At 47.1% G+C, this 19,718-nt stretch overlaps 1 protein-coding gene across 1 annotated transcript in view; it reads left to right on the forward strand.

Annotated features, from left to right (window-relative positions):
• Has2 (hyaluronan synthase 2) overlaps positions 1–19,718 on the forward strand; it is a 29,185-nt gene that overhangs the window by 1,223 nt on the left and 8,244 nt on the right. Inside the window, exon 2 of the mRNA XM_004634442.2 lies at positions 10,652–11,278. Within this exon, the coding sequence (XP_004634499.1) occupies positions 10,652–11,278 (627 nt within the window). The remainder of the gene's footprint in view (positions 1–10,651; positions 11,279–19,718) is intronic.

Raw genomic sequence — 19,718 nt, forward strand, 5'->3', positions numbered from 1 at the left:
TTTTATTTTACTTTTATTTTACTTTTATTTTTATTTTATTTACTTTTTGCGGAACCGGGGATTGAACGGAATAAAGCATTTAATGGTTAACACATAGAATTTAGGAAATTTAAAATGCAAATTTCTGTACAATGGGCTCAAGCAACTGCCAGTGCCTATCTTATTACTTGCAGACAACCTTCTAAATTTTGCAGAATTGAAAAGAACGCTTAGATTTTAAACTTTTTCCTTTCTTTCCAATGGGTGCAAATCGACTTACGCATAAAGCTAGTTTTCACTCCCCTTTTGTCCCTAGAGGTGGAATAAGTTACACACAGCTAAACACACATGCTGCCTAACACACATCAACTTCCACTGCGGGTCTCTTTGTTTGATAATTTTGTATTTTGAATGGAAGTTGGATGCTCTGCAGTACTGTTGCAGTTTGTGTGTCCTGTCATATATATAGGGCCAAAAAATTCCAAAACCTATATGAACAGTTCCAGATTGAAGCTTCCTACCTAGAGTATTGTCTTTTGTGTTCCTTTTTCTTATAAATTACCTGAATCAGAGGACTAGAAAATATATTAGGAAGTGCTGACGGATTCACACTACCTGAGTGGCCGGTAGTGTACATGGGACTTAGACCAACCTTTGGTTCTGCAGCATATGGTTACGCAGTATTCCGGAATCGAAAGATTTAACAAATTGGCAAATCTGAATCTGAATATCAATCTTCACAAAGCAAGGATGATATTTAATCAGCTACCTTCCTGTAAAACAGGAATTGTTTTAAGAATGAATAAGAAACCGTTACTAGAAAGTAATTTAACTTGGATTTTTTTGGGGGAGAGGGTTTAGATTTGTAAGATATAACCATATAATACTGGGTTTCACAAATATTATTGCATATAGGATCTCTGCACCAACTGAAATTTCTTATAAACATTTTCTCTAGAGTTTGTCAACACGTGCATTTCACTGATTGATTTCTTTTCTATTATTGGGGGCCCCGAGATGGGAGTGGGGGCCGGCGGACTTTCTTAAAGATTGAAGTGAGATTTCCTAGAGCAGGTAGCATTCTGCAGTGACGCGTTAAATCCAAGATCAAGAAGCAAGTAGCTTGTTCACTTGCTAGCTTCTGGATGTTCATGTAACAGCAGAGTGAAGTAGAAACCCAGGGACGTTTACACGGTTCTCCTGCGTGCCGCGCACGCCCAGGTGCTCCTTCAGACCGCCAGAGGCCGAGCCACAGCAGCTGGTGTGTGACCCCGCTGAGGCGGCGGCAGAGACCTCACGTCCACTTCCACACTCTCGTTCTTGTCCTTTCCTCTTCAGCAGAAACCTGCATGAGAGTGAGTGTCAGTTACATATAGCTGTAAGTGATCTGAGTATGTGTGTAGGGTATGTTTGTATGAATATATGTGTGAACCTTGCTCACACGTGTAGTCACATTCTCGGCACTTACTTAAGCCTTGAATATTTCTAAGGTTGTCTGTGGATTTTCTCTATAATCTAGGGAAACATCACTGATACATGAGGTAATTAGATATAAGGTGATAACATTAAATAGCTTAATTTTTGATCCTTATTTATTTGTTTTTGTGCTTTGGAGGCAGTGTCTCACACAGTTCAGACTGGCCTTGAGCTCACTTTGTAGCCCAGGCTGGTCTCGAACTGGCAACGATCTGCCTGCCTCAGCAGCCAGAGTGCTGAGATTACAGATGTGCACCACCACACCCAACTTTGATATTTTATTTTTAAATTAGATAAGCATTAGTGAATATCACTAACTAATACTTCATTTAATTAAAAACTGAAATTAACTTGAAGCTATGGTACATAGCTCAAGAGGTTACTCAAGAGGCCGAACCAGGAGGATCCCGAGTCCAAGGCCAGCCAACTTGAGATGCAGCCAAGGTGCTTCTCAAAATTCAACATAAAAAGGGCTGGCGTGGTGCTTGTGTGCAGAGCGTCCCCACGCTCATCCCAGTAACCACACATGAAAAGTAAACTTAAAAATGTTTTCAAACAAACCATCCTGTAAGGCAAAATAAGGTCTGGCCCAGAAGATGCCACAGCTGTTGCTCGTCCCTTGTCTAGTCTCTTCCCGGCCCCAGCTAGACAGTTGGGATACCTTATATTTTTTATTCTCACTTGCAGGCACAATTTTATCAGTAAAGGAGCCTGCTAAGCAAGTTACTTGGCTCAGTCAGTCACGGAGTTGGTAGGGCCTTCAGGGCAGGAGGCCGGTTTGATACCCTTCAGCTGGGCAGTGCTGCAGCTACAGTTGGCAGGCTCGTGGCCTCTCAGACTGAGGCACAATCACAATGATTGAAAGCATCAGGAGTGCCGTCGCACAGGTTGGCTGGTTTATTTGTTTATTTATTTTTTAAATTTAGACAGGGTGTACAGGGTCTCATTAGTAGATCAGACTCTCAGTGGTTCTCCTGTGTTCAGCCCACGTGCTGGGATTACAGGCACAAGCCACCATGCCTACTCTCAATCCCAAGTGCTGGGATTACAGGAATGTGCCACCATCCCTAGTCTCAATCACCATCTCAGCAGGTCCCAGGGGCGGGGCTGGCGCAGGCATGGCACACCAGGGATCAAACGCTGGGCGCTGCACTCTGCCAAAGTGGGCACTTTAGTCCACTGAGCTATCTGGCCGGCCCTTGGTGGGTTTGGACCTATGCAGATAGCCCCAAGACCCAGTGCACATGTGTTCAGAATCAGGGCTCTGTATCAGGTCTTCATAATGTTACCCTTCACTGTGAGCTACGTTTAGAATGGTGATGTGCAGGAGCCAATAGGGCAATCAGGAGAACTGACCTCCTAGGAGTGATTGATTCAGATTAGTAGCTTCAGAGAAATCTGAAACTTTGTGACACGCAGGATCCATTCACTGGGATGAAAAGACCTTTAAAAGGCTGGTATCCTAAGCCCGCCAACTTGGCCCCAGTCTTCCCCAGGACACCTGCAGCGAAGAAGGAGGTAAAGACAGACTTTAAAGCCAGAGAGGCAGAGAAGGTAGAGCCCTGTGTGCACCAGGGCGGCAGCCTTGTCCTGTGCCTCTGCCCGGGAGGGACGCATCTGCATTGCCTTCTCCTGTCTTGGATTTCTAGTTGCAGAAGGTGCACACTACGGGAGGCGTGCCTATGCAAATGAGGGCTTAAAGTCTTTGACTTCCGTTCTGTGGTTGTTGAGCCAAACCTTGTTGTACTTTAGGATTTCTGAGGAGGAGATTTAACAGTAAGTAACTTTTCCAGGTAGCCAGGTAGGATGGTGTGCTGTGCAGGCAAATTTGGAAGTCATTGCTCTTTTAACGTTTTGGTCCCTCTGTCTTCACAATCCACTGTTAGTGAGAAGATATCCCTAGTGTAAACATCTCACTATACAGAGGAAGGTTGCGTCCACCTGCCCAGTGTCACTGCGTAGATTTATACTCACAGTTCAGATTATTCTGTATATAATGGGTGGGAAGCCTAATCCTAATCCACCATGCATGGAGAGTTTATGGTTGAAGAAAATCTGTCCCTGAACTAGTTCTATTTACTAGAACTTGAGAACTACTTGCGTTCAGAAGGCATTAAAACATTTCCAGTCAGCCTTTTGCATTTGCAGTCTAGCATATTGCCAAGTTAAAGCAAGACAGTGGCTGAAGGGGGACAGTACAAGTGTGCCTTGTAGCTTGTTTTTTTTTGGATTCAAAGTGGTTTGCAAGGTCAGCCAGATAGCTCAGCAGATTAAAGCTGTTCCTTAAGCAGATGCAGGGGCTGGGGATTCAATCCCTGGCCTGCCTTGCCAGCTCCGTGATTGAGACTGGGCATGGTGGTGTGCACCTGTAATCACAGTGCTTGGGAGGCTGAAAAACAGGAAGGATCATTATGAGTCCGATCTGTGTGGTGAGACCCTGTAGACACTGTACTAAATACATAAAAATAAAGTGCTTTGCAGTGGTAATGGCAAGGACAGTGCCAGTGCCCTGCCAACTGCATGGCACACCTTCAGCGCTGGGTCTTGGTATGCTGAGCTTGCTAGCAACGCCGTCCTGCAAAATGGTCCTACTGAAATGACGTAGCTCGGTTTCCTCGGAATCTGCTGCCTCTAGTCGTCGGGTGGCTCTCACGGAGAGTCCAGCAGCAGGCCTTGTTGAGCTGCTGCTTTCACGCTTTCTGTGGTTAATACGCAAATGAATGAGTGTTCTAATCGCAGTTGTGCTGGTAGAAATAGGAAGCTCAGAAATACTGATTGAGTCCTTCAGAATCCTCAGAACCTTTTTCCAAAGTCAAATAACAAACATAAGGTGGAACTTGGATTCAGGCTATTTCTTCCTATTCCTAGTCCTCCTCTTTTCATTATGTCGCGGTGGCTGTCCCTCATCACTAACAGACAGTGGGCTGAAGGGAAGCGGTCAGGGCATTAGATAGTTCCTGGGAAGAGACCAACACGACTGCGGTCTCATTGTTGATAGCTTCCTTTTAGATATTCAGAGTTCATTTTTTTTTAAAGTCTCATGGTCTCCCCCCCCCCCCTCTCCCGTTCGCCCCCTCGCCCCCCCCCCCCCCCAGCCGAGGGAGAATGATTAACTTTACTCTGTAGATGAAGTAGCTGAAGTGGGAAAGTATTTTGCAGCTTGTTCAGGGTCGCAGTGATTAGGGTTTAGATCTACAGTGTCCCCCCAAAGCTCCGTGTGATCAGAGATGGCTCTTGGGAGGTGATCGGATCACACAGGTGCCAGCCTTACCAAGAGATTAATGCACGATGTGTCCGTCGCAGAGGGGCCAGTCAGGAGGGGCCAGCGGAGGAAGAGCGCCAGCGGGCGTGCCGTCGGTGCAGGCATCCAGCTTGGGCGTGCGCGCCCTGCTTTCTCTACCTTGTCCTTCTGTCGTGGTGTTTCTGCCCCAGAGCCCAGGTGACCAGCGTCTGAAACCTCTGAAGCTGAACCAAATCAACCTACTTGCCTTTCAGTTATACATGTCAAGTACGTTGTCCTGGCATTAGAAACCGGAGTAACACTGTCACCCAGCCCTTAAGAGGAAGAGCCAGGATTCTCTCCCAGCTCAGCCTGGTTCCCAAGACCAAACTCTCTGAAGTGGCAGAGCTGGGATTTCAAAACTAGTATATCTGATTGCAAAACAATTGTCATCCTGGCAGTGAGTGCCGCAGAATTTCTCCAGTGGGGGAGCCAGCACACGCGCACACGGAGCCGCAGTTCACTGGCACCAAATCCAAAACTGGATTAATGGCTGATGGGAACACTGTAGAGATAACTGGTTATGAGTTTCAGGTTGAGAAAAGGTGCTTTTGTAGTTCCTCAAATCCCAAACTGGACCCCTGAACTCATAAGTTGTTCAGATTACAACTCACAGGGTCATAAGCACTCTTGGGGACATGCGTATTTTTGATGTTAGTCAAATTTCTTCTGGAAGTTCCCCACTTCCACTACCTAAAGATACCTGGCAAGAAATTATGAGGCTGTTTAAGAAAAAAAGAAAGAAAAGGAGAGGAAAAAAAAATACTTCATCCTGTTTGACTTTTAGTATCTATCTACTCCTCCTGCAGTGAACAAGGATAGGCCCTGTGCTTCTCAGGAGGTACGACTGCCTGAATCCAAATTAATTTATCATTTACTCAAAATGGATTCATAGAATACATCCTGTGTCCCAGGACAGAAGAGTCATTTGACATTTGAGTGCTTATGGCCTGAGATAAAACTCAGAAAAGCAGGGTGTGCTGCAGGGCAAGACCATGTGCTAGCGCTGGGAGAGGCGGGGCGCAGGACTTTGCTTTAGAAAGAAACCGTACACTGTGGCCTCTCCGGAGAGCGTGAGTCGGGCTCAGTCTCTGTAGCTGTCTCAGATGCTGACTCAACAGAGGCCAATTCATTGCAGTGGGCCCAGGAAATGTGCTATGTTGAGCGTGGGACTCAGTTCTTAGCACTGGCTGGGCAGCCGGAGCAGCCGACATTCTGCAGCGTCTGACTTGTGGCTCTCTGGGTAGTGGAAAGAGGTCAAGGGGCAGGAAAGGGCTCCAGGGCCCACTGACCCAGAGTCTCACTTGGGCTGTCCCAGCCAACAGCAGGGCTTTGGAGCCGCTGCGCAGGGGGAGGCAGGGGGAACACTAGTGCCTTTCTCACGGGAAGCAGGATTTTGGTGCTGGCACAAGGGCAGAATTGATGTTGGGCAGAAGAAACCAGCAGTTTCTATTGAATCAGCCCTGTTCCCTGATCCTTAGGCTGCACCCGCATGGGAAAGTGTCTGGCCCGGAAACCCCGCGTTGCCCAGCCGAAGCAAGCACGTGGTCCCACTCCGCACAGCAGGGCAAGGCCGCGGTCAGAGCGGGCGCGTGTCTGTCCTGGCCCAGCACAGCCTTGTAACCAGGCACAGAAAACGCTGCCCGTTGGGTCACGAAGATTCACATCTGCTGCCTAAGTGTGTATTCTAGCGTGGCACTCACTGTAGGGCGCCACGTGGGCCCGCTTCCTGCTCTGAGGCTCTGGGCAGAAGACGCAGACACGCAGCATCTCGGCTTGTTTGGCATGTGCGTATGTTATGTGGAGACAGCAGATGAAGGCTGTGCTCGCCAGCGCAAGCCATTAAGATGAAATAGTGTCACGATGTTAAATTAGAACATGTTCCACTGCCGAAGATCTAATAAATGATGACTGTCAGCTGCCAGCACAGTGATGCTGATAAGGTCGGTGAAAGTGTAAACACACACACACACACGCACGCACACGCACGCACGCACATTTATTATATACAGATATCTGTTGGCTCTGTGGAGCTAGTGCTCCCTAATAGTCAGTTTCAGCCTAGAATTCTGTGGAGAAGAGAACTTCTTCACAACATTTAGTACCAATTTCCTGTTACTGTGGTGATCTAGGATCGAACCCTGCTTTTCAGTGCAGCACATCACCATGTGGTCGTGTTCCTGCTTGACCAGGAGAGAAGGCTGGGAAAAGGAGCCCTGCAGCGGGGACTGTCTCGGACTGTCGGGAAGCCGCACACCTATGGGGCCTGTATCAATGAAACTATGCGAGGGCATCTTTAGGGAGCACACCCGTGTGTCGCTCTCAGAGCTCAGCATCTTCCCGCAGCGCTGTTGGCCCTAAAGCGTGCCTTTGGTCCCGTGGCTGCCCAACATGCTGAGGGTGGCAGGAGAGCCAACTCTGAGACACTGAGCAGAAATGCAAAGCTTCAGCTCTAGCCACGTCATCGCTGCATCTGCTGGTAGATTTTCCCAGGCTTCAAAAGGATATTTTGTAGACTCCAATGATGTAAGAGGGTGTTCCCGCATCGGCTGGGCCAACAGATGCTGTGTGACCGCTCGCTGGCCACATGTGCTGATAAAAGGGAGGAAGATGTGAATAATGGAAAAGTGTGGCAGGCGCTGCTTCTGCGCTGCCCGTGGTGGCTCTGAACACAGGGGTGCACAGCTGCCGAGGCCTCCTGGCGAGGGCCTTGGTGCCCGGGAAATGTTTCACTCTTGTGCGAATGACTCGTGTCTTAGGAATGAGGAGTTCCGAGCCTGGGGCTCGCTCCCCTCCAGCACCCTGGCATTGGCTCCTGTGCCCTCTGGGGATGATCATCACCTCATGGCTCTGTCAATTACCAAGGGACCTGCGCTCTCTCCCCTTCCCCCAAAAATCCCAGCCCTTGGCTGCCTTGCTGTAGGCTCAGCTTCCACCTGTGTGGGGTTACTGTGACAAAACGCCCGTCTTAAAGGCTGAGGTGGTCTACAGAGCTGCTGAGCCTGGACCACAAACTCGAGTTCTGTTTTGTGTATCTTTTACATTCTTAGTTAACTGACAATTTATACTACATTGTGTTTTTTTGTTTTGTTTTTGTTTTTAAAAATCCACAGTCCATGTATTCAAGGTATCCTGCATACATGCGTAGGTGGCTTCCACCCGTCCCTCCCCCCTCGTCCTTGTCCTCGCCTCAGTAATCCCTTCCTGTTGAACAGATCCCTTCACTTCACACAGTATCATCTGTACCTTTCAGATTTTATTTGCTCTTTCTGGCTCTTACACTAGCGAGAAAATTCAATGCTTGCTTTTGCTTAAAAAGATTCCTTCTCACTTATTTCACTTTGCTCCTCAGCACAGCTCTGTGGAGAGTGCCTGACAGGTGCTCTCACCCGCATTTTATGGAGGCGATTGATGTTCCTGAGCTTGAATCCTGGCTCCAGACTGCTTGTTTTGTTTTGTTTTTTGTATTTTAGCGAAGGGTCTCCAGGGTGTTCAGGGTCTCACTACTACATGGGACTCCTAGTGATCCGCCTGTTTACAGCCTCCCAAGAGCTGGGATTATAGGCACGTGCCACCACGCACAGTCTCAATTGCTGTCTCAGCGCACCCCGGGGGCGGGGCTGGCATGGCAGGCCTGGGGATCGAACCCCGGCCCCTGCGCCTGCTTGCAGGTGCTTTAATTCGCTGAGCTATTTGGTTGGCCTTCCAGGCAGCGTTGTTGCCTAAGTTGTGTTAGTTAAAGCTCAGCAAGCGCACAGCACGTAAACAGAAGCAAAGAAAAATCAAGAAATTATTTCTTGGGGCCAGGGACACAGCTCAGTGGCACAGTGCTTGCGTGCCAAGCATGAGGTCGTGAGTTCGAGTCCCAGTACCAAAAATGAAAGTATTTCTTGCTAACAGGAGAATCCAGGCAGGTATCTTGATTGATGGGAAGCTCCTTTCCAAATGGCAGTTCAAGGACCAACTCTGCTTCAGGTCTCCAGGTACACTAGCGTCTTTTGAATAGGTGTATAAAGTCAGTGGAAGGGTGAGAGAGATGGGCGGAGATGCACCCACTCTTTGAAAGGACACACCTGAAAGTGGCCCGCCCAGATATCCAGAGGCTGGAGTGCGCTGGTGGTGTGCCCCACCGTCTGTGAGGGCTGACACAGCTCGTCAGCAGCCACGCCGATGTCCGCCGGGTGCGTGATGCGGAGCCAGGCAGGACCTCAGTGTGCGACCCGATGCAACGGAACGTGAACACAGAGTCGCTGCCCTCCCAGGCCTAACGCCCGAGCAGCCAGGACGGCCCTAGGTCCACGTGCGCGTTCACTTTTGACTCTGATAGGGATGAGGGAGCTATAGATAGTGTGTCAAGAGGCTTTCTGGTGACAAGGGTGTCGCTAAAAATCTTCGTTTAAAGCAACTATATTCAGCTTTCAAAAGCTAGATGGATTAAAGAAAAATGATTAAGTACTAACGTAAGTGACAAATGCCCAAAGTTGAGATGAAGGACAGAAAATAGAACACATATGAATAACAGTAATCTTGCGCATGGTAGTTTGTTCTCAGTAGAGGACACAAAACCTTATGAGGGATCGGTAAAGCTAAGAGATTTGTATGAGGTGTCCTTTTAGTGCTCAGTGCTGGAAATGCTTTGGGAAGCACAGAAGTAGGGCTCTCCTGCCTGTGGGCTGGCTCGTGCCCTACTTAGGATATATATAAAATATAGACGTGAACTCAGGACCGGCTATGACTGAAACCTAACACGGTTTCAGGTCTAATATTCATTACCTTTTGATAAGCTGGAAGCTCCCTTGTTTGAAATGAAGCATTAATGTATTTATTAGTTTTGAAAACAATGATTATGTGCTTATTATGTTCCTGGAAGTTTTCTTCCCCTTTTTTTTTTTTTTAATTTTGTATTTAGGGAAGGGTCTGCAGGGTGTTCAGGGTCTCACTACTGCATCAGACTCGTAGTGATCCGCCTGTCTGCAGCTTCCCAAGTGCTGAGATTACAGGTGTGTGCTGTTATGTCCAGTCTCAATCACCATTTCAGCGCACCCCGGGAGTGGGGCTGGCATGGCAGGCCCGGGGATTGAACCCCTGGCCCCTGTGCCTGCTTGCAAGTGCTTTAATCCGCTGAGCTATTTGGCCGACCCTCCTGGAAGGTTTCTGAGTCTCAGAGTCTGACCATCAAGTGGTCATGGTGGAGGAAGGCCCCTGACATTTGAACAGAAGTGTGCAGTTTAGAATCAGAGGGGCTTTGCAAGATAATTGTGTGGAATACCTAGGGATGCAGAATTTTCAGTGTCAAAAGGGCACTTAGATAGAAGCACATGGACACTCCTTCACTTAGTAGGTTTCTTAGGAAGTCCCAGAGAAGTAAGGTGACTGATGGAGATCGTATAGCTTGGCATGAGCTGCTCGTGGAGCCAGCTAGCCTGCTCTCCAGTCTCGGCTGGTCACCTGGCGGGGCTGTCAGGATGGGCGGAGACTCTGCAGGAGAAACGCAGCCAGATGTGTGGGTTTGTTTTTCACTTAGCATCTTCAGGAGCAGAGGGCAAGAATGGTGCAGGAAGAAAGACTGTTTCAGGCCTTAAGAAATATCGTTTCCGCACTTGCCTGTGGTCATGTACGTAGGCAAACGATGCAGCTCGTGCTAGCGACAGCACCCGGCATTTGCTGCAGCACGCTGTGCTGTTGCCGCCGCGCGGGCGCCTCGCCGCATGCTCGTCCAGTCCTCTGAGCCATGCCTGGACGGTGTCTGTACCCCAGTCTTGCAGCTGAGCAGAGTAAGGTAGAAAAGCACACGGCAGATCGACTGAGAAGCGCGGTGTAGCCCTGACCCCTCCCTGTGCCGTGACCGCCGGGGGCGTCGCGTGCACGCAGCAGGCCGCGGGTGGCTAACCCAGGTATCCTTTGATTATGTTCCAGATGCATTGTGAGAGGTTTATATGCATCCTGAGAATAATCGGAACCACACTTTTTGGCGTCTCTCTCCTTCTTGGCATCACAGCTGCGTACATCGTCGGCTACCAGTTCATCCAGACGGACAATTACTATTTCTCCTTTGGACTGTATGGTGCCTTCCTGGCGTCACACCTCATCATCCAAAGCCTTTTTGCCTTTTTGGAGCACCGGAAAATGAAGAAGTCTCTAGAAACCCCCATTAAGTTGAACAAAACCGTCGCCCTCTGCATCGCGGCCTACCAGGAAGACCCAGACTACCTGCGCAAGTGCCTGCAGTCTGTGAAGAGGCTCACCTACCCGGGGATCAAGGTCGTCATGGTCATCGACGGGAACTCTGACGACGACCTCTACATGATGGACATCTTCAGCGAAGTCATGGGCAGGGACAAGTCAGCCACTTACGTCTGGAAGAACAACTACCACGTGAAGGGTCCTGGTGAGACGGAGGAGTCGCATAAAGAGAGCTCCCAGCATGTGACGCAGTTGGTCTTGTCCAACAAAAGCGTGTGCATCATGCAGAAGTGGGGTGGAAAGCGAGAAGTCATGTACACGGCCTTCAGAGCCCTGGGACGGAGTGTGGACTATGTGCAGGTAGGTCTCCAGAGTCCTGCCAGGGCAAACATATATTGAAATAAAGCAGCTTTTATGTGTCTGCAGTCACACGCCAGAGCCCATCCTTGTCCCTCCTGAGTACAGGGCTTCTTTCAGTCCACTGGAAAACAGCATGCCTGTTGAAAGCACGTTTGGAAAGGCAGGGGAAAAAACCTTGTAAAACTGTTAAAACTATCTATGAAAATGCTTAACCTGTGCCACGGTGTTGGTTAGAAATCAAGATTATTTTAACAAGAGAGCCTTCCTTCCCTTCTCTCCCCTCCCTCTTCCCTCATCTGTCCCCTCAGCTCTGCCAAGTTAAATTCAGTGTCATTTTCCACACTTACAAACCCTCTAGCTCTGTAGGCAAACAGTGTCTGCCGGAGGCAAGGGCTTTTGGAGCTGTGCGGGCACAGTGTGGTGCACGTAACTGGGTGGGAGGAGAAGGGGGACACCGATTTTGGTTGAGGAGCCAGGGATTCAAAATTGAAAGTGAGGGAAAATGAGAGAGAGAAAATCTTAGAGCAAAACCAAAGCGCTGTTTATTTCACTCCCAAACAGCATTACCTCACTCCTCAGCCTGACCTTTGAAAGCCTCCGTGATGAGGTCTGCTTGCAGGAAAATGAGGCGGCCGTGTCCCTCCTTGCTTCCCACAGCTCGCTCTGCGGCTCTCGGGTGCAAGTTCTCCCTGAGGCTTCCCTTGGTGGAACACTTCATAGGCTCCCACGTGTTTTTTAAGTTCGACTTTCTGAACATTCTGTAGTTTCACTTTGAGCACTGTGACACCAAGAAGGGAAAAATGTGTCTGTTCTAAGAAAACCCCCATCCTCTCAAAAACAACATCTTTATTTTTTAGAAGACCCATTCTGTAGGGGCCTTACTGTGACACATGGGCACCCATCACGGCTCGGAATAATGGCACAGAGACCAGTACTGGCTTTGAGGTCAGTTGGCCAAGGCTGGAATCCCAAGTACGCCTAGCTAGGGGTGGAATCCACCTCGTTGGACCTCAGACTGCTGGAGAGAGAAGGCAGTCTCACAGTGGCTTCAGATAATTGTCGAATACTACGTCCAAGTGTTTAGCAGAAATTGCTGATAATATCGTTGTTATGCAAGCTATTAATATCATATAGCCGCATAGTTTATACTGAAATTTGATTTTATCTGCTATTTGTCACGATAGGGTTAGTAAAGTTAACATCAGGAGAGTACGGTGGTATTTCTGTGTTAATACGTACATACTAATCTTACCTCTAGTGAGTTGACACAGTTTCTCTGAAGTTCTTAATGGGGGACGTTCAGGAATAAGGCAGCTTCAGTGGCATTTACATGACTCAACTTCGCACCTAGACGAGAGGCCCTAACCTTGAGCGTGGGAAAGGACCTTAGAGAGGACGCCCGGAATGAGGCTCTGCACCTCCCTGAGAAAACTGCTGCTTTGACATTGTGCTTGTACTTCTAGTTTTTAGAACAACTGCTGCATCTGTCAGTTCTGATCAAGACGCTCGCCGCGTAGATCCTTCCCTTCACTTAGTCCACTCCTTCCAAATCCCCTTCTCCCCTCATGCTTGTTTTGAATTTTGTTTGTATCCTTGACAACTTTGCTTTGTGACTGTCCAGGAAAAAGTAATCCAAAATATGGAAGGTTACAGGAGGCCTTCTGTCTGAGCCCTAATTGGGCCCGAGGGTTTTCTTTCCTGGGGCTACAGCGCCCCATAGACTGATGCCAGCAGCTGCTGCCATCTGGGCCCGGGACATCCTGGGACACCCAGCCAGGTGGCAGCGCATGGACAAGGGTGCAGATGTTTAGCACCTGAACCTGGTCACTTTTTCCTGCCAGCCTTCAACCAGTCCTCTGCTGCTTCACCCCGTGACCCACCAAAGTGGCAGCTTCCGTAAGGGTCGTTCATACCAAGCACGGAACGCTCATCCTCGCTTCTGACTGCTTAGCCTCTGGAAGTGACAGTGCACAATCCACAGAAAGACAGAAACGAAGAAGGTGTGTGGCATTGGCCATGACAGCCTTGGCCTGGAGGCTGATTTTGGAGAGAGGGAAGCAAAGTTCAGGGGCTCATACAGGAGAGAAAATGAGATGAGAGGACACAGACCTGCTCCCCTCCAGTTCGAGAGCACTGCACGCTGCACAAAGGATGTCTGCCATGGCCAGTCCCACCGCATCTGGCTATACATTTCTTTCACTTGGTCTTGCGTGTCTTGCTTATTGTGCTCCTGACCTGTTGCCCCACCCCATGCCTCCACCACACCCAGCAGGCTGTCCAAGTCCTCTCTGCATACCTGCTAACAGGTGACCTCGTCTCCTGCTGAGGAGCAGATCCCAGACACTGTCCAGACCCCTCACGCCCACCTGCGGCCTCTCCCGCTGACACTGTCTCGGTGGTACCTAGCATGCTCAGCACCCTTCTGCCCGCATCCCTCGGCCTCGGTCTTGTGGTCTGCAGGGGAGCAAGGCTTTGCTGCCGGCCGCAGCCCCCATGCCTGTCCCCCATGCCTGTCCCCCATGCCTGTCCCCCATGCCTGTTCTGGCACAGCACCAAGTGCAGGGCAGCCCTGCCCCCGGCCCCATCCGCGGGGCTGCGGCCGCCTCAGAGGGCAGAAGCAGCTCCTACAGATGGTGAGAACAGCAAAATGGAGAAACACGTAAGGCGAGCAACAAAGATGAAGGGAATGTAAGCAGGAAAAAGGATGGGGATGATTTTTAAGTTATGTTTTCAACAGAGCCTGGGAAACTTCAATGAAAGGCCAGTTTTGATGAGATTACATATTGTTTACAGCAGAGCACAAGTCCTGCTAGCTTGGGGGGACAGTGCTTCTGATGGCTTTTTATTACTAAAGCAGCGCACTTGCAGTTACAGGTTTTAAAAGGATTTTAAATCCACAGTGAACAAAATTAAATTTATTTGCAGCACTTATGAGACCAATGGATTAATGCTTCCCTTTCTACTTTACCTTCATTTGAAAAAGTTTGGGATTATATTTATTTTTTTGTATTTTAATATAGCATCAGAAAGCAAAATTGGTATTAGATTATGTCCTTGCTTTATTTGCTGTTTTTGTCATTGATCACATGTATTACGATTTAAGTGACCACCGATCTGACAGACTAGGCGTAGAAGAAAGAATATCTCCAGACCCGGCTTTGCCCTGGTGCAAGCGTGAGCACTCCAGGCGTAGAACATTTTCCTAACCCTCTTAGCATTCATTTTATCCGGAACAATCCTAGATGTCCAAAATGCTTTAAGTGGGATAAAATAGGCTCTATAATTCCTACTAGTGCAGCTGCCCATTATTATTCACACATTTTGGACCTGAAAGTAGGCCTGCATGTTGAAGTCCAACCTCGTAACCCTCACCAGTGTGGCCGACAGTGGGCATCACCTCAGGCACACGGTCCCGCGGGACGCAGAGTGCGCGCGGCCTCCGTAGTGTGCGGTTTCGGCTTCCGTAGTGTGCACAGTTCTCTTCTCTGTAGTCTACTTGTTGCCACGCAACCAGTTTTTGTGCATTGGTTGGTGCTGCAGCTGCTTCACGTGTTCCCTGAGTTTGGGCTGAAGTTCTGTCTAGATCCCCAACCCCCAAAGGACGCTGTTCCGTTCCACTTTATGTCCTCTGACCTCTTGATTCTTCCTAGCCACACACCAAAGTTCTAGGGTGAGGGCAAAAAGACCATAAAGGGCCAGGGAGATGGCTCAGTAGAATGAGCTCTTCCCTGGCAAGCGCAAGGGCCTGAGATCAGTCCCTGGTTCTGAAAAAAAAAAAAGGCCCTAAAGCCCATCAGAATTTCCCTTCCTCAGCTACTGGCTTCTGCCTTACTTTCCTTTTTAATCTGCCCTTCCCTGAAGTTGGGGGCTCTTGTGGACCCCTGGATTTGAAGGCCACCAAGGGAGGGGAGTGTTCCCTGATTTGAAGGCCACCAAGGGAGGGGAGTGTTCCCTGATTTGGTGCTTTAGAAGACAACTTCCAGACTTGCATAAGCGTGTTCCGTGGCTCAGCGCAGGGGCAGCAGCACGTTCTCTCACTTTGCCAGCTGCTGTGTCGCCTTCGCTTTGCACCTCCTGTTCACTCTCCTGTCTAGCTCTCCTGAGAAGAAAGAGGAAACTCAGTGACTACTGTTCTCACTTGAATTTGAGGGAGAAGTTATAGAGTTAGGCTTAGAATTAGGGTTAGAGTTAAGGTTAGAGCTAGAGTTTTGCAACAGTTCAGAGAATTTATTCTAACAAGGAAGGCTTATATCTTCTTTCCTAAGAAAAACAATGAAAATGCTAAACTTCTTGGGTGGTATAATGCAGAGGTTTTTCATAGGCTCGACTTGATACTGCCCTGTGAACCAAATTAAGAGAAAAATCATCCTTCCCATGCCTTATATCTTCTCCAAAGAAAGAGGCCCATTATTTTTATTAATATTTTTATTGCTTCAGTGTATTTTTCCTGGGGTGTTTTTACTTGTTAGTTTCCAAGGGTATTTGTAGCACTGGAGTGTTTTAAATTTTTATAATTTTGTATGTTAAGCTCAACGTGCAAGTTATACAAACATGACTTATACTCACACCTACATTTCACTTAGCTAGAATCCAAACGAATTAAAAATTGACTTATAAAATTAAAGCATTGTGTCAGCTTTATTAGGTCCTCAAAGTCCTGAAAGTGGTATGATTAATGGCCATTAATGAGTGAGTTTCCCTTTGTTTTTAGGAAGCGCTGGGGAGGAAGCCCGGGCTTTACACAAGCTCCTTAGACCTTCATTAGGGTAGTCCTCACTGAGCTATGAGCTTTTGATGAACCTTTTGATTATGTGAGACATTCTAAATTGTATACGATGGGGGCCTGCCCCTCAGCTCAGTTTTTTAAGCGGTTGCTTCAACAAAGCAGTCAGGCTCAGGTTGCTGTGGTTCGATCCCCACAACTCAAGCCAGCCAAACCTACCCTGAAGGCCTCCAGAGAGAAAAAAAAAAACAAAAAACCCTTCTGCCTAAATTGTATATGGAATTCGATTCTTGTAAAGTTTATTTTTTGGTTTTCCTCTTATCCTACATATAAACTATTCCATAGAAACCATCATATATTGTGCTTTTTTTTTTACCAGACAGTGAAATTCTCAGTGTATAAATTCTATTCATGTACTTTATTGGTATTACTGAAGATTGAACTGAAGGCTTTGTATATGAGAACCATCCCCCAGGCTTTTCGTTTTACAGTGAGACAGGGTTTGGGGTAGTTACCCAGGCTGGTCTTAAACCCTCAATCCTCCTGTCAGCTTTCTGAGTAATTGGGGTTAAAGATGTGTACAAGGAGACAGGTCAGGGCCCAGGATTCGATCCCTGGCATCACATGCATGCTGAGCTGGTGACTGAGACTGGGCATAGTGGCACACACCTGTAATCCCATTGCAGGGGAGGCTGAAAACAGGAGGATCATGATGAGTCTGAACTGCATAGTGAGACCCTGTATCAAATATGTTTTTAAAAGTGTGCCTCATCCCCAGCTAAGGGGAGATAGATTTTAAGGTTGAACATTGGTTCTCTGTCTTTACAGACTTTGAAACCAGAGACCGTGTTGCTTTTATTAGTAGCATCTCATTCCAAAAGGCTAACATGAACAAAATTCAGCTTTCCTGTGTGAATTAGTTGCAAACTGGTCTTAATGAATCTTATTTTCACTAATCACAACCCAGTCTAAAGATATTGCCCGCGCCAGAATTCAATTTGCTTGATGTAAGTTTCTTGGCTGTGGGGGGAAGTGTTGGTTTCCTCTCTCTGCGTAAGTCGTGGCTTGTTCGCAGTGATTACAATAAAGACTCTTCTCTCTGGGCTCCTTTGAGGAATTTTTGCCTTCAGTTTGGTTTCATCACTTAATATTTGTGACTTCCACTTGTGGAGCCTTTACTATATGACCTCGCCACTACTAAGTGACTTGCATATATTGTCACTAACTAATTGCAGTCTTCTTCTGTCACCATTATGGCCGTCCACAGTTTTCCCCTGATGAATGGAGGCTCCTGGAAATGAGGGAGGAGTCCCCAGTTAAGAAGCTCTGCCAAGTTTAGCACTGAGAAACGACAGATGGCACCAGGACCTATAGGACTCCAAAGCCCTGTGTGGCGTGTCCTTTGTCCCCCTCTGGCGCACTGCTAGGAGTTCAGGGAGACTGGCACCAGCTTGCATTTCCTACTAAGTAACTATTTTTATCCTCCTTTTTTTTTTTTTTCTATAAGACATTGGCTTGAGAATGGGAGAAACAGTTGGTTTGGTTTGTAATTAAATTATGGCAGGGACCAAGAGCAAATTTCCTAGTTATTATTGTTATTATTATTTACTGATACACAGTCTTGCTATGCAGCTAAGCCTTGTGGTGATCTTCCACTCTCAGCTTCCTCAGGGCTGGGATTGCAGGCGTGCACTCTCATGCTTGGTTTCGGTGGCCAGCACAGCGCAGCCAGGCTTCTGAGGCTGGAACAGCATGTGGTACTGGGAACCCAACCGGGTCCTTGTGCTTGCCAGGCAGGTGCTTAGACTGCTGAGCATCTCCCCAGGCCTCAAATTTTATATTATAGAAATACAGACTGGGTCACAGGTAAGATGAAGAGTGAAGTTAGGAGAGGATTGAGATTATGAATAGGAAAAAAGTAAAACTAATAGCAATGGAAAAGGTCTTGATTTTTTTTTTTTTCTTTTTTTATGTATTTGGTACAGGGTCTCACTATACAACTCAGACTCATAGTGATCCTCCTGTTTTCAGCCTCCCCAGCCCAGAGATTACAGGTGTGCACCACCACAATGACTCGGTTGCCAGCTCAGCATGCCCCAGGATTGGGGCCAGCGCAGCATGTAGGATCAGGGGTCAAACCCCTGGTCCCTGCACTTGCCAAAGCAGATGCTTAGTCCACTGAGCTATCTCTCCGGCCCTGAGGTTTTGACTTTTATTTTTATCTTGTTTCCTCATTGAAGGCAGTTGGAGCAATTAAGATTTCCTCTTAACTGTGTTGGTTTTCATTGCCTTTTAAGTGGAATGTGAGGGAAAGGAAGAGATCCGTTAGTCAAGGTGAAAGGAAAAATGAAGAGAAAGAATAGCCAAAAAAAAAAAAAAAAGCAACCATGGAGAGAGAACATTTTAGATTGGGTGTTAGAATTTGAAAGATCCATGGGGCAGAACAAATTGTGATCTTCCCAGGGAAGGTTTTGATTTAGAGGCTGTGAAGAAGTTAGATCAGTAGAGTGAGGTGCGCTGGAATGGCCGGGGATGCTAGAGAGGGCTCTGGATAAGGCTGAATTTGTTCCTATGGTAAGAGTTGCTATGCATTTTCTGAAATCTTCTATGATCTCTTTTTTTCAGAGTACTATAATTTTCATTGAATAGATCTTTGGCTTCTTTAGTTAGATGAATTTCAAGGCATTTCATTTTCTGCAGTGCTATTGTAAAAGATATTGTTGCTCTAATTTCCCTCTCAGTGCATTTGTTATCTGTGTAGAGGAATGCTATTGACTTTTGGGTATTGACTTTGTATCCTGCTATGCTACTGAATTTGTGTATTAATTCTAGTAGCTTCTTGGTGGAGTTTTTTAGGTCTTCCAAGTAAAGTATCATGTCATCTGCAAATAATGATAGTTTAACTTCTTTTTTTTACCTATTCTTATTCCTTTTATTTCTCTTCTCTTGTCTAATGACTCTAGTTAATGATTCCAGAACTATATTGAATAGGAGGGGTGATAGAGGACATCCTAGTCTTGTCCCAGATCTGAGAGTAAAAAATTTCAGTTTTTCCTCATTTAGAATTATGTTAGCCATTGAGTTGTGATAGATGGCTTTTATCAGATTGAAGTAGAGGTCATCTATTCCAACGTTCTGTAGGACTTTGAACATGAATGAATGTTAGACTTTGTCAAAAGCCTTTTTTGCATCAATGGAGATGATCATGCGGTTTTTAGATTTCACTCTATTGATATAGTGTATTACATTTATAGATTTGTGTATATTGAACCATGCTTGCATCCCTGGGATGAATCCTACGTGGTCATGGTGTATGATCTTCTTGATGATTTGCTGTATTCTATTTGCTAGGATTTTATTGAGGATTTCTGCATCTGTGTTCATGAAGGAGATCGGCCTGTAGCTCTCTTTTTCAGTTGTGCTTTCCCTGGTTTTGGTATCAGTATAATACTTGCCTCCAGGAATGATTTTTGGGAGCATTGCTTCCTTCCTTTTCAATTTCATTGAACAGTTTGAGGAGTAGAGGGATTATATCTTATGTAACTTTCTTGTAGAATTCAGCTGTGAATTCATCAGGACCTGGACTTTTCTTTGTTTGTAGGGTTTTTTTTTTATTGCATCTCATATTTCATTGGCTGTTATTGGGTTATTGAGAGTTATTATATCTTCTTGATTCAGTTTTGGTAATTTTTACCTTTCTAGGAATCGGTTCATTTC

The sequence above is a fragment of the Octodon degus genome, unplaced genomic scaffold (genome assembly GCF_000260255.1).
Source record: "Octodon degus isolate 3935 unplaced genomic scaffold, OctDeg1.0 scaffold00062, whole genome shotgun sequence".
Taxonomy (NCBI): Eukaryota; Metazoa; Chordata; class Mammalia; order Rodentia; family Octodontidae; genus Octodon; species Octodon degus.